This window comes from Bemisia tabaci, unplaced genomic scaffold (genome assembly GCF_918797505.1).
Source record: "Bemisia tabaci unplaced genomic scaffold, PGI_BMITA_v3".
Classification (NCBI taxonomy): domain Eukaryota; kingdom Metazoa; phylum Arthropoda; class Insecta; order Hemiptera; family Aleyrodidae; genus Bemisia; species Bemisia tabaci.
The window spans coordinates 310,053-323,673 of NW_027311740.1; the positions used below are offsets into that span (position 1 = coordinate 310,053).

General features: G+C 38.2%; 2 protein-coding genes across 4 annotated transcripts in view; both read left to right on the top strand.

Annotated features, from left to right (window-relative positions):
• Nucleotides 1–4,704, top strand: part of LOC109033021 (uncharacterized) — a 39,342-nt gene extending 34,638 nt beyond the window's left edge. For all 3 annotated transcript variants that reach the window (XM_072305702.1, XM_019045421.2, XM_019045420.2), the window contains 2 exons: nt 1,399–1,888; nt 4,334–4,704. In XM_072305702.1, the coding sequence (XP_072161803.1) occupies nt 1,399–1,888; nt 4,334–4,621 (778 nt within the window). In that variant the 3' untranslated portion in view covers nt 4,622–4,704. The remainder of the gene's footprint in view (nt 1–1,398; nt 1,889–4,333) is intronic.
• Nucleotides 4,705–6,686: 1,982 nt separating this feature from the next.
• On the top strand, nt 6,687–12,207 carry LOC109033022 (S-formylglutathione hydrolase). The gene is made up of 6 exons (XM_019045424.2): nt 6,687–6,932; nt 7,497–7,567; nt 8,462–8,649; nt 9,629–9,818; nt 10,563–10,797; nt 11,835–12,207. Exons 1-6 carry the CDS (start codon nt 6,702–6,704, stop codon nt 12,015–12,017), a joined length of 1,098 nt encoding a protein of 365 aa, XP_018900969.2. The 5' UTR covers nt 6,687–6,701; the 3' UTR covers nt 12,018–12,207.
• The last annotated feature ends 1,414 nt before the right edge of the window (nt 12,208–13,621 follow it).

Genomic DNA, 13,621 nt, shown 5'->3' on the forward strand with positions numbered 1-13,621 from the left:
TCTTGTAGGCGCTATGCGTCTCACGCCGCCCGCTGCTAACCGCAGCGATCACACTGTCTTTTGACGCAATGCGTGAAGTATCCATGCAGTCTTGTAGGCGCTAATATGTGTTACATGCCGACTGCCGCGCCGTGCCGAAGGTTTCTCCTTTTCATCTCAAGTTCTCGTCATCATCGGCATGGATCTGCGCCGTGCCGTTCCAGGCCAAATTCCGTGTTCGGTTTCTCTCTTAGTCTTAACTCGACTAATTAAAGGTGCTGTCTATTCCACCACAGAAAGACGACAAAATTAGAGATATACTCTCAGAAAATGAGATATTTTGTCACCTTTTCTCGTACGTAATTTTTTTTTCTGAATCCGATTTTTCTTTACACCTACATTTACAAAATTGCAAAATTTGCCGCCTCCTTTTGCCGCCATGGGCCGCGGCCCATGTGGCTACCCCCTAAATCCGGCCCTGGACTACATTGCAATAAATCGATCTCGTTTTGATTGCGATACATTCTCCGTTCAAATCGCAACTTATTGCTATCTCTGGCATGGCACTGTGGTAGGCGCACAGTAGATCGAGTCAATCAGAAAGGTCGGACAAATTTTTGACTGAAACTGCAAATTTTTATGTTAAATTTGTCACATTTTAAATTTTAAGGGGTGCCATTAGAAGGAAATTTCACGAGGAAACCATTGAACTCATACTTTTAAAACCTCCAAGTTTTGTATAAACGGAGTCATGCACGGAAAAAAAAGCTCGAGGTTGTCGGATAATATGGACATTTCCAATTAATTGTGGTAGTACCCCAATTAATTATGGCAGCACCCCAATTAAATGGTATGGTACCCCAATAAATTAGGTAGCAACCCAAATGTTGCGGTACCACCCTAACTTGAGTTGCGGTACTACCACATTTTAGTAGAAATGTCCATATCATCCAACAAATTGGGGTAGTACCACAATTGAATCAGTGAGAACGAAAACACACCAGCTCGGAAAAATGAAAATAATTAAGACACACGCAAAACTGCACTGAAGGTGAAGAAGTTAGTCTAAGAAAAAGATTTTCGGTGCCGAAAGGCAAGTATTTCAGGACACTTTAAAGGTCCAGGTTGGAGCAGATGCAATAACTCCAATGACTCCCATGAATATTAACCATCTCAAATGATAATTGAGCATTTTCGAGTTACCGAGTTGGTGTGTTTTCGTTCTCACTGATTCAATTTTAGGGGATAATCCCTGACACTTCTTTTTCTGTGAAGCTTTTCAAGCTTCCAAAGTCCGACCTTCCCCCATTGACTCGATCAGTTGTGAGACGGGGGCGCACAGATTCCCTGTTACGCCTTTGTAATCGTCACATTTATTGACGAATCCCTCTAAATTTCCATTCGTATCCTCTGTTGCAGCGGCGGCGTGTTGAGCAAGTACCAGAATGGGGGTAGCAAGACGAGCGTGGACGAGCCGTTCCCGTACAAACTGAGCGAGCAGCCGAGCGTGTTCTTCGTCAAGAACGCCAGCAGCGCCATGTTCGAGGGCGGCGGCGACGCCGACGACTACGGAGGCAACTACGGCGGCAACTACAACAACGACAACTACGGCGGCAACTACGGCGGCGACTCCAACGCCACGGCCAACTCCAACAGCAACAGCTACGGCGGCGGCGGGTTCTTCTCGAGCCAAGAGCAGGAGCGGGACTCGCGGACGAGCCGACTCGCCGATGTCGAGACCTACACCTACTCGGACTACTCGTCGGCCACGCTGCCCCTGAACGGACGCAGCACGCAGAGCACGCCCGAGGCCCCGGTCATCGTCGAGCAGCCCCGCGCCGAGTCCGAGCCTCCGAGGGATGATATTCACCCCTCGACGCCTAGCCCTCCTGAGGGCGGCCCCAACACCGTAAGTTCTCTCTTTAAGCGAATTTTTGCGATCGAATGTCATTCATCAAACGAATTGATCAGTGCTGAGCGATGCCGATGATCGGTGATGTCAGGAGCCAATCAGAGCTCAGATTTTTTTCCTAAATGAAATTCAGAAGAAAATAAGAAAACACGAAACACTAAAACACAGAAATTGCGAAAACACCAGACTTGAATTGACTAAACACAACAACAGAAAGAGATGACAGAACAAAAATTTTGGTGAGAGATGAGGTTTCTGACATCGATTGCATCAATTCAAAAATCGAATTCAAGCCCCGAGGTGAATTCGAATTTTCAAATTGATGGATTTCAACGGTCTCTGGCGAGACCAACGAAGAAGTCGAATATCATTGGAAAAAAATGCACAATCGTCGAATATCATTCAACGGTGAATGATATCCGATCGCGAAAATTCGCTTTTTAACACCAAGGTACACTCTACTACAGGTATGGACAAATGGAATTTTAGAAAGTCGTCGAAACGCGTAGATTTGGCAGCGTCCAATGGTGCGACTGCGACGCCATATTGAAAACTCATTTACTTTTTGTTTTAAGAGTGGGTCTCGTCAATTTCGTGTTATTTTTTCGTGTTCTTAGTCGAGGTTTTCGTTATTTTGAGTTCTATCAATTTTTTAAATTCATCTGATGGCTTCTCGAAGCTAACGGATCTAACAGAACCTCGTTTTGAACTGCGCGGCAAAGACGGTACGATTTACGACGTCACTCGATGGCCTATAATCTCAGCGCTGCCACTTCGGCACCCCGTTTGTCCATACCTGTAGTAGAGTGTACCTTGCTTTAAGACTAGCAGGGTGTCTACACTGCCGTGCTAAGGAGGAACGCCGTATGAGCCCTCAGGCGTTGCCAAATTTCCTTCGACAAATCACGAGTTTTCAGGAAAACTTCAGCTTATTTTTTCTTCAATTTGTACGAGGATTGTGTTCGCAATTTTATCTAAAAAGTCTGAAAATTTCAAGGAGAACTATGCGTAATTTTCTTCGAAAATACATGTTTTATTCGGGAAAATTTGGCAACTCTCGAATGTTCATACGGCGTTCTTCCTCAGCACCGCAGTACAAGTCCGGATAGTCCGGAAATAGCACTGATTTTTTAACGGCGGTCCGGAAGTACTGATAAAGTGCGGAAATTCCGCTAGAAGGTCCAGAATTTTTCATTTTTGTCGCTGTTTGGGAGAAAAATTCAAAATGTTGAAATTTGTCAAATTTCGTCAAATGAAGGTACTGAAAAAGTGGTGAATTTTTCCGTTGAGGAGGTACTGAATTTCTCGGGAATGTACTGAAGAAGTACTGTAAAAGTACTGCTTTTTGGCCAGTCTGATTTAGTAGAAACCCTGCGGGCCGATTATTGAAATTATAGACAAAGTAGACAAAAGAGATAAGGGAGAGATTCTATCGGTGGAAGCGGGTGGTTACAATAAACAAAGGAGGTAGGTAATAGACTAACTAACGGCAACCCACGAGAGATCGGACAGTTAGTCTATCATTTTCTCCCTTTGTCTATAGGAACCACCCATTTCAACCAATAGGATCGCTCCATACTCCCTATGTCTTCTTTGTCTGTACCTTTGTCTATCAATTTCAATAATCAGTCCGCTGGACCAGACATAGAGAACATGGAATCGTAACGTGAATAGGAGAGCTGGGACCATGTCCTAGACGACGAGTTTCGAGCCCGGTGTGCGTCGAGCTTCAGTCACTTTTTCGATAATTTTCGATCCAAAATGGCGATGTAGAATACGTGGTGATTCGTATCCTTTTTGTTTACGTTGGATGGTGGGGTCCTCGTATATCGCAAACAATCGATTATGTATCGAAAAAGTGACCCGGCGTGATACAGGAGTCTCAAAATTTTGGAGATCTGAAATCATCGAATCTTGGAGACTGTCAAATGTAACATTTTTTCGGGGAAATTTGTCAGAGAATTTTCCTCGCAATTTGATGGAGAGATGTAGAGTGTCTGAAAATAGTTAGGAAAAATTTTCACGAGTCTCGTAACGAATAAATATTTTTTGAGAGAAAATTTGGCACCATTCCAAATGTTCATGCGGGGGAAAAAGTTCTCACTCCAACTGCCCAGCACATTCATTTTTTAAGACCAATAAGGGCTCGAGGATCCTCATTTTCACCCAGAGTTTTTAGATATACATGTATATACTGCTGTGCTAAAGAAAAATGCCGTATAAGCCTTCGGACGTTGCCAAATCACCTCAAAGAAATCACGAATTTTCGGGAAATTGTTACACATTTTTAGATCAGATCAGATAAAACTTTAATTCTTAACATCTTAAGTGTGGAAGAATTACGCTTATTTGATCAGATAACTTTCAAAGTTTTAAGTTAACCAGTTCTTTGATCCAAAATAAAATGATTAAAGCTCTATCCATGATGATTGTTTGTTCCAGAATCCGTATCTTGAGAGTGATCTTGCCATTCATCATTCCGAAGATTCACCCATAGAAGATAAAATTACAACTTTCGATGCAGAGTGTGGGTGTCCAGAGATTCTCAACGCGGACTCTCTGAACAATCGAGACAACGATAACAATGATGGATCAGCATTCCATGAACTTTCTGCACTGAATCAATATGCTGCTGAAAAACAAGCTTCCAGCGCTGATGCAAAAGAAGATAGCTGTGGAATGGACTGTCTCTACTTTACACTCCAATGCTGTGAATGCGCAATTCTCTGACATTGTAAATGGCATGGACGTTTTGTATATTTCTGTAAATATGTACATAATTATATTTTTAATAAATATTTTTTAGAAAACGACACCTCTGGTTTCTTTAATGCAATTTTACTATGCAGAAAATATCTCTTGATACTGTGGAGTGGACGCTCACTGATTCGAATATGAAGGGACTGCGGATTGTTTTCGAAATAGATAGCAAGATTTTAATGTTGTTGGAGCTTGATTAACAAAGCTGATTCATCAAAACGATAGTCTAATAGCAAAAAGCACGCATCTTCGTTGCGATGTTCCAAAATTTCCCCTCCCAATTTATTTTCTCCAAGAGAAACAAGCCTGCTGAATAGCTGGAAATTTATACAGAATATACTGTCAACAGATAAGAAAAATCAAGAATGTTTTTAAGAAATTATGTCGACTAGTTTGCCCGAGAAAAAATAAAGTATGACAGGAAATTTGCAACGTCGCAAACGGAGATAAGCGGTCTCACTTGCTGTGGCCATCAAAATATACTTTTTGGGACCAATGCATCACGATTGTCACATTGAGATTTTCTCATGTAAATTAGTAACTTTTGTATTATGTATCAAGATGTCTAAACTTAGGGGCTTCAAATTAACAAGAGTGACTGTAGCTGTTTTGAATCAAACTTATACCTTGGACTTGCGCAATTATCCACACATCAGCTCAAATGCTGCATCTGCTTTTGAATTTTTCAAAAAGTTAGTGCTGATTGGATCACCTTCACTAGCTTAAGAATATATCTGCCCATCCAAGTAAAAGAAAAATATACGCATAGCCCATCCAAGTAAAAGAAAAATATTCGTATGTAAAGACGACGAAAGCATATTCAAATGTTGGAAGTATATCGATTAAGCCAAGTGGTTGCTTTTACATAATGGAAAGGTACAAAGCATGATAATTTATTTTTTAAGAAAAAGATTGATTTGACCAGAATGGATGTAACTAGATGAGACAGTGCTGAATCTTGTCTTGTGTTCTTTTTATTAAACAGAACACCAAACATCATTCTGACTTGAAATTACCTTTACCATAATATATCAAGTGGTTTAATCGGAATATTTTATTTAAAATATTGATTGGATTACTCAAAGATTCTTTTTCTCTTTAAAATATCAGTAAAAATATTTTTATTTTTATTAAATAAAACGAGAGAAAGAATTGGGCAAAGTAACATGCAGTTACATTGAGCATTGACTTTGGATGAATTTGTCCACTTAAATTTCAAGGTAATTTTCAGCATAATGTAAAATTTTGAAAGTACTCAATTAAGAGCTCTGGATTATCAATGAGATCAAGTAGTGCAGGAACGGATTAAGTTTGAATCGAGAAAAAAAGGCTTGAAGTTTTAATCCTCCAAGACTCAACGTAGAATCGACCTCTCATTACAATAATAATGTCGTAATGATTGCCATGTCATTTTTTAATTTTGCCTCTTACGCAGACATCAGTGAAAAGGGCTACCCATCAAGTGCATGCCTCGCATCTACAAACCTGTGGAAAAGATCGGGTACGGAGTAGCTGGTGAGGGGGGAGGAGGGTACCGATTAATAAAATATATCTATTCGGGGAGATGCAATTTTTCAAATTTTTCTATTCCAGAGCACATAGTGAAGCTCACCTCCATAATGCGGCTTTTTCGACAATTTTCTCATGTACGTTGGAAAATTTCAATGTAAATACTCCACTTACACTTTTATGAGGATGTGCCTCATAACAATGATGATTTTTAGGAAGCAAGTGATAAATGAAGCCTGAAATTTCAGAAGAGAATAAATAATATTTATTCTTTTGGTCCATGCAAACACGTCGTGTTCCCAATTATTTATGATTGTAACATTAGTGCCAGAGCAATATCACATACACAATTAAATTCGCTGTAGTTTGAGATGCAGTCGAAATCATACATTTTTGAGCATGCCGCGGCCGGTCGTTTTCAGTCTAAAATTTATTTTTCCCGCCGATTTTCTGCGTTTCCGATTCAGTGTCAGTCGAAGATGGAATGAAACAATGAAACGAACCGAACCGGAAATGAAACCACGATCAAAAGAGAGGGAGAATGTACCGGTTCCTTCCTCTCTCTCTCTCTCCTCAAGAACGAAGAAGATGTTTACAGATCAGTCTGTGTAGTGATAAGATAATTTCTCTTTCAATAGTTTCATTATTTTATTCTCCACCGCAATCTCAATGGATTTTGTGTGTCAGCGTCGAACTGAAAGTAGTTAAGTTTCAGAATTTTTCAGCGAATCCATTTATTTATCCAAGCGTCTCTCCAAATTCTCTCTCTGAACGTAAGTGAAATTCATGCTAGATATGACAGGAAACCATTTCACTCAAATATATCACGAAAACTGCTTCCTAATAATGTCGTGTTAGGCCTTTTTATTATGCTAAACTGAGCTTGAAGCCTTGAGCTATTATGAAACCGTAAGTAATTCTAATTAATTATAGGCTAAGCAAGTTCATACATATCGACGGTGAAACTACCTGACCATGTATCTTGTATGCGGTGTTTAAAAATCTCCGCTTCCATTTTATTTTTTTTGAACGAGAAACAATCAATATCATTCCTTGCAGTTTTCATAGAGTTTTCTTACTCAGTGAAGAAAAACCATGGAAGTTTCCCGGAATTGACATTGAGTAGTTTTCCATTTTAAAAATATAGTACTTGAGACAGGAATGTTTGCAAAGTTGGAAACTGAGATACGTGATCTGGTAGTTCCACCGTTGATATGGAACAGCTCAGTATTTAGAGTCCATGCCTTATTTACAAACTCATACAGTTTTAGAAATCAACAGAAGTCTTCAGTTTAGCTTTGGAAGTACCTACTTACTTGTTTTAATTTGTCCTCAGATGTCTGCCCCTGCTGAAGAGTCAAGCGTCAGGTGTTTCGGTGGCTACCAAAAAATTTATACTCATGACAGGTAGGTGAGCTGTCAAGCATATTCTCAGCCAAAAGTATGGATTGAAAGCCAAAAACTTATGAATACTACAACAAGATTTTCTCCCCCTCTTCTTAATTTTGATTCGTCTCTTCTACTAGAGGTGTCATTACATTAAGTGGCATTTGTTTTTATCCTGTTAGCAAGGAACCTCAATGCAACTGTCCACCGGCGATGGAAGATTGGCTATGCTTGCGATTGGGTTGCAGTCAATCCTTGGTTGCTATTGGACGATTGCATCAAGGTTGCTTGCAAACGGAATGTAAACTAATGCCAACTTATGTGACGATACCTCTAGCAGTCTTGCGGTCACCAGAATTGGACCAACAACTGCCTGAAGAACAATGTGAGCAGTTTCTAGTGGACTCCTAATTCTGGGTCCAAGGGCCTAGGTACGGGCTTACAACTGCTGTCCTAAAACATCTGGGTTTGTTTGCTGTGGGCCAAATTGGCGCAAGGGAGCTTGGGAAAGGCAACCAAGTGAATTGGCTCTTCTCTTCAAAAAAACTGCATGCCTTCTCAAATTTAGAACCTATAGTGCATTGCTTGGACCGATAATGTCCCAAGTTAAATCCTAAGTACCAAATTTAAAGGTCCTCCAACATGCTGAACAGTCGTAATAAAAAATTTTCCCATGTTCCTTTCAATGGACCTTTTTCAATATGAATAGTAAGAGTTGTTTTACCAAGAGAGTTGGTAAATTTGTCAAGGTGCGTCAAAATTTAGTACAAAACAAATTCTCAGTTTTGTCAGAAAAAGTTGATTGATGGCCTTTTCAGAGGTTCCTCAAAATACCCGCAGAGTATTTTAAAAATTTTAAATGACCCTCTTTTCTTCTACAGTTCTATAATTTTTTTTTATTTTTGTTGATTCTAGTCGAGAATTGAAATGCTCAATGAAATTTGCTGTTTACCTTCCTCCTCAGTGTGAAGATTCAAAAGTTCCGGTCATCTATTGGCTCTCTGGTTTGACATGCAATGAACAAAACTTCATTCAAAAAGCTGGTGCCCAACGGCTAGCAGCTGAGTATGGGTATATAATTGTCTGTCCTGACACAAGTCCAAGTGAGCTTCACATATTATTTTACTCATTTATTTAAAATGGTTTCCCTCCCACAGAGCGATTGCGGGCCCACTGTATCGATACAACAGTAAAGAACTGTCATGAAATCACAGTATTCTGAAAAATTGGAATGATACTTTTATCGGTGGTATTCACATGCTGGCCAATTTTTTTAAAAGCCCAGATTTTATCGTAATTCACCAGGTATTAATTTCCCCTCTTACAGATAGTGCAGATAAGCAAGTTTTTAATGTTCTATCAAACCCACTGGAAGTTTTTTTTTTTTTTTTTTTAAATTTTATTTTGGGTTATTTCATCGTGCAGAAACTCTTGGTCCACATGCCTGGCCAGCTTTATAAAATCTTCAGTCAAGAAATTTCACGAACCCTTCACATTCTAAGTTTTTTTTGCTTTCCTAATAAATTTAATGAAGTAGAGGTATCCTCTTTTTGAAATTATCAATTCATTTGCAGAAGTGTTTTTTTTAAAGTTACAGCACAAAGCATCAGCTTTTCTCTTAGCTAGATTGGGAAACTCTAACTTGTATCATCCAGAATAGTTTATTTAGATGACCGCCCTAGAGATGGTACAAAGCTGGCACCCCTTTCTTGAAGATTATCGAATATTTCATTACTGGTTTTGTTCTATTTGATAAGTCTTTTATATTTATTGATGGTTGTATGTGCTTGGTACTAGATGACCTGATTAACAAAGATATGCCATGGTCACTTGTAGAAGGAGAATAATAATAATATGAGTTGCTAAAGTCGGGAATTTTCTTAAAATCAATTGCGAAAACCTGTAAAATTCTAAAATTCTATGCTAAATTTTTGTCCACAGCTATCCTGGCCAATGTTTCATTTTTTCAGATGTTGTCTTCTGTTGCTGCTTATAAATCTAGAAGTTTTTCAATGGTTCTTCTTTTTTCCGATTTTTTTTTATCCTCTAATCTTGTCCTCATTTTTTCGCTGTTCCTCTCAGGAAATTGTCATATTCCTGGTGAAGATGAAAGTTGGGACTTTGGAACAGGTGCTGGATTTTATGTAGATGCCACTCAAAAACCATGGAGCGAACACTATCGAATGTATTCATATGTGACGTCTGAATTACCTGAAGTAATTGAAAAACACTTTCCAGTTAATGTTGAGAGACAAAGCATCATGGGTCACAGGTAGGTTTTTTCCCAAGTTTACGGTCTAGAATGAGAAGAAAAAAAGAAAAAAAAAACAGGATTGAACTCCCCTCATCTGCCTCCAAACTTACATGAGGGCTCTTACAATAGTAAGTAATCAGGTTTCTGAAGCTGAAAAGAATTATGAAGTGACAGCTGTATTAATGTAAAAAATGGCTCATATCAAGTGAAGTGAAATGGTTCTAGTTGTTTTTGCAATTCTGTAAGAAGCTAAATTCACAGAAGAAAAAGTTAAAAATCGTTTTGAAAAGTCTCGAGCATCACAGAGAAATGAAAAATTTGGATGGTTATCTCTAAACTCCACCTAAAATAACTTGATAGCCACAATCCAAATTGTTGTTGGTATGCTCGAAAATTCATACATTGATAGCCAAAGTGTTATATGTACCACACACTTATGGCGTTTCAAAATTACTGCTCCTCCATTACTTTTCCGAAGAGAAACAAGCCAACTTTAAAGCTTGAACTTTGTGCAGAATATTCAGTGAAAAGAGAAGGGAAAAGGAAGTTTCTGGAGATTACTTTGACTAGCTTTCCAAAGAAAAATAAGTATCACAGGAAATCTGCAACATCACAAATGGAGGTACGTGATTTAGAACTTTGGCTATCGATATTATTTACGTGATTAATAACTCACAGACTCTCTTCCAGATATTCCTGGGTCAATATAAATTTTTATGATCTGATTTTAGTCTAATTTCCTTTTAATTGTTATTTTTCCAGCATGGGAGGTCATGGTGCCTTGATTTGTGCGTTGAAAAACCCTGGAAAGTACCGAACCGTGAGTGCCTTTGCCCCCATCTGCAATCCATCCTCATGCCCATGGGGACGTGATAAGGCATTACCCAGGTATTTGGGTGGTGATCCTAAAACTCCGCACCCTAACTGGGCAGAGTATGATGCCACAGAACTCGTTAAGAAATACAATGGACCTCCTCTTCAAATCCTCATTGATCAGGTAACTGGACCTTGAGTACTTGATGCAAGGAAGTTTTTTTAGGGGAAGGGGATTGTTCCATACATAGGATGGTTGCTAAAAATGAGTTTGCTCATACACTAATCGATCGAAGTCCAAACTCTACCCTGGCATGGAGAAATTTGGAAGATTGATTTGGATTTTATTGTGAGGGAAATGTAGATAGTTCTTTGGCTCCTTGTATGGAGTCAGAGACAATGTATTTCAGTGACCCGCTCTACTATCTTCCCTACAGTGTGAAAGCTACTTTGTGAAGTCTACGCTCAGATTAATGGTGGTGGTAGGGACAGGAGGTGTTGTAAGATTATTTTATCCTCACTCCACATCCAATAGAAAAGGAGGGGAGAATCCATCAAGCATCATGAATTTTTTTATTCATACTATCTCAATCTGAAATTTCAACCAAAAATTTTAACTTCTTTTTATCCGAAGAAAGGGATTTATTAATCATTCATACAAGATGGACAGTAGGATGAACAGATCCAGGGGTGCAAATTGATCTAAGCCTCCACAATCTTCTGCCACTTTTTGAAAACTGGAGAACCTAAAATAAAAAATTTAGCCTCCACAATTTGAAGGGCAACTCTGCAATCAGGTTGTGCGGTCTAGAACAATTTACACCCCTGAACAGATCCTATGGAGAAGAACTGTTAATACAGTCTAACAATTAAGAGAGGAAACAAGATGAAAGAAAAAAAATAATAGAAATAATGAGAAATAGATCAACATAATGAAAATTACCACAAAAATATACAATAATAGATATATTAAAACTAAATAACAAGTTATGAACAAGTTAGCTGATCTATGTAGTTGCTTTGCGAGACATGCGGGGATTACCCAAAGGTATGTCCTTGGCTGGAGGGATTTTCTGAATACTTTTAATTTAATTTCTATCTATTTTTTAACGTACTTACTTACTACCTTCCAATTCTTCTTGTTTTTAAGCATCTAGAAATTTTAACTCGCTATTACTGTTTCTTGTTCTTTAATATGTATTGTATTTATTGGTTTTTCAGGGAGCTGCTGATAATTTTCTGAAAGATGGACAGTTACTTCCACTGAACTTTGTGAATGCAAGCAAGGATTCCCTCGTTTCTGTAATTTATAAGCAACAAGCTGGTTATGATCACAGCTACTTTTTCATTGCAACGTTTATCGAAGACCATTTTAAACATCACTCAAAATTCTTAGATAGCTAATTTTTTTAAAACAAAATCGCACCTTTAATTTGTATAGTTGCTGTGATACTTTTGTCTCCTCAGAGTTGTTCCCAGAAAATGCTTGAATCATCGAAGATACCTTTTTGGGCTCCCTCATTTGTCAAGTTTTAAATATTCTTTTATAATTCATTGAAAAATCTTAAAAATACAACATTTTTTAATGAGCTAATCAAGTATTATAATTTATATTCCAACATGAGCACATACAGAATTTTTTCCACAAGGAAGACTGGTTTGATAAAAAAATTCCTTGCAGGAAGAGTTTGTAAGGATTAAGAATTAGTTAAAATAAAACCATTCGGCACCAGTTGATCTTTGTTAACGTAGGATCAACAAACTACGAGAAATGGAGCAAGAATTAAAGAGGTGAGATTTGAAATACAGTTTATCACTGTATCAATCCGAAATTTAACAGAAATGTTGTAGAAATTATTGAGTAAGAGTGAATGAGAAGTTCGTCAAATTTTCACACTATGATGCCCTTTCACTGGTTGACACTTGATGAAAATACGCCTGAAGGGCTGAAAAGACGTTACATGTTTACTCACGGGTCTAGGATAGTAAAGGACCTTGATTTAGGCGCAGCAATGCTTGTGTAGACTTTCTGATGTCACAGGTGGCAAGACAACAAGTCTATGCGTGATTGGCTGGCTATAATCTATGTAGCTATCAGTTGCAAGTCTAGTAATAAAAAGTATTGGAGATGAACTGAATGATAGGATGTAAAGAAGAATTGAGATCGAAAAATGGACTTTCATGAAATGAAAAATGGATGTTAGAAACATATTGAAAAGTGTTGACATCCCTCGGCGAGTGAAAATTGCGACCTCGCAATTCAAAAATAATAAAAAAAAAGTGAGAGTAAAGAAAAAGAAAGAAAATTGGGCCTGAAGGGCAAAAATGGGGGTGTCAATAAAAAAGGAAAAAGCGGGTGTAACTAAAAAAATTATGAAAAAGATTTGACTGAAAAAGAGAGGTAGGAGAGGAAACCTTGCAACGGATAACTATACAAATTTTAGACTTAATTGGAGTTAGACATGTTGTGCGGAAAAGCGACAAAAAATAATGTAAAATTTGATAAAAACTTGGCATTGGTGTTCCAGGTGTTTATGATGGAATGCAAGAAACGAGTGTAAACAGATTTGATTGAATTGAAGGCCAGAGTGAGATATGAGTGGTGATTAGACTGTGAGATATTATGTATTGATAGTAAAGTGGGTTGTTTACATTCGTGGTTGAAACAGATGTAGTATAAACGAAAGGAGCGAATAAAAAAAAAATTAAAAATCATTAGAGTTTCTGAATTGTTATAATGAGGATGCATATTTTCCCTATGAATATGGTAAAAACTGGAGCCGAGAGTCAAGAATAATGACACGTAATCAGAGTTATGAAATTTCGTGAAAGATTATAAGACGAAATTTCATTAGGAAATTTCAAGAAATTTCACGAGGAAATTTCAAGAAATTTCATGAGGAAATTTCAAGAAATTTCATGGGGAAAAAGAAATTTCTTTTAGCAACTCTGCACGTAATCCTAGTTTAACGGTGGCTTCAGAGTCGCGCGAGCTAGGGAAGGGAACG

Excerpts from the sequence above, each read along its gene's own strand:
- LOC109033022 (XM_019045424.2), top strand. The coding sequence starts at position 6,702 with ATGTACCGGTTCCTTCCTCTCTCTCTCTCTCCTCAAGAACGAAGAAGA. Across the intron at positions 7,568-8,461 it reads AAAATTTATACTCATGACAG|TCGAGAATTGAAATGCTCAA; the intron begins GTAGGTGAGCTG and ends TGTTGATTCTAG. Across the intron at positions 8,650-9,628 it reads CTGTCCTGACACAAGTCCAA|GAAATTGTCATATTCCTGGT; the intron begins GTGAGCTTCACA and ends TGTTCCTCTCAG.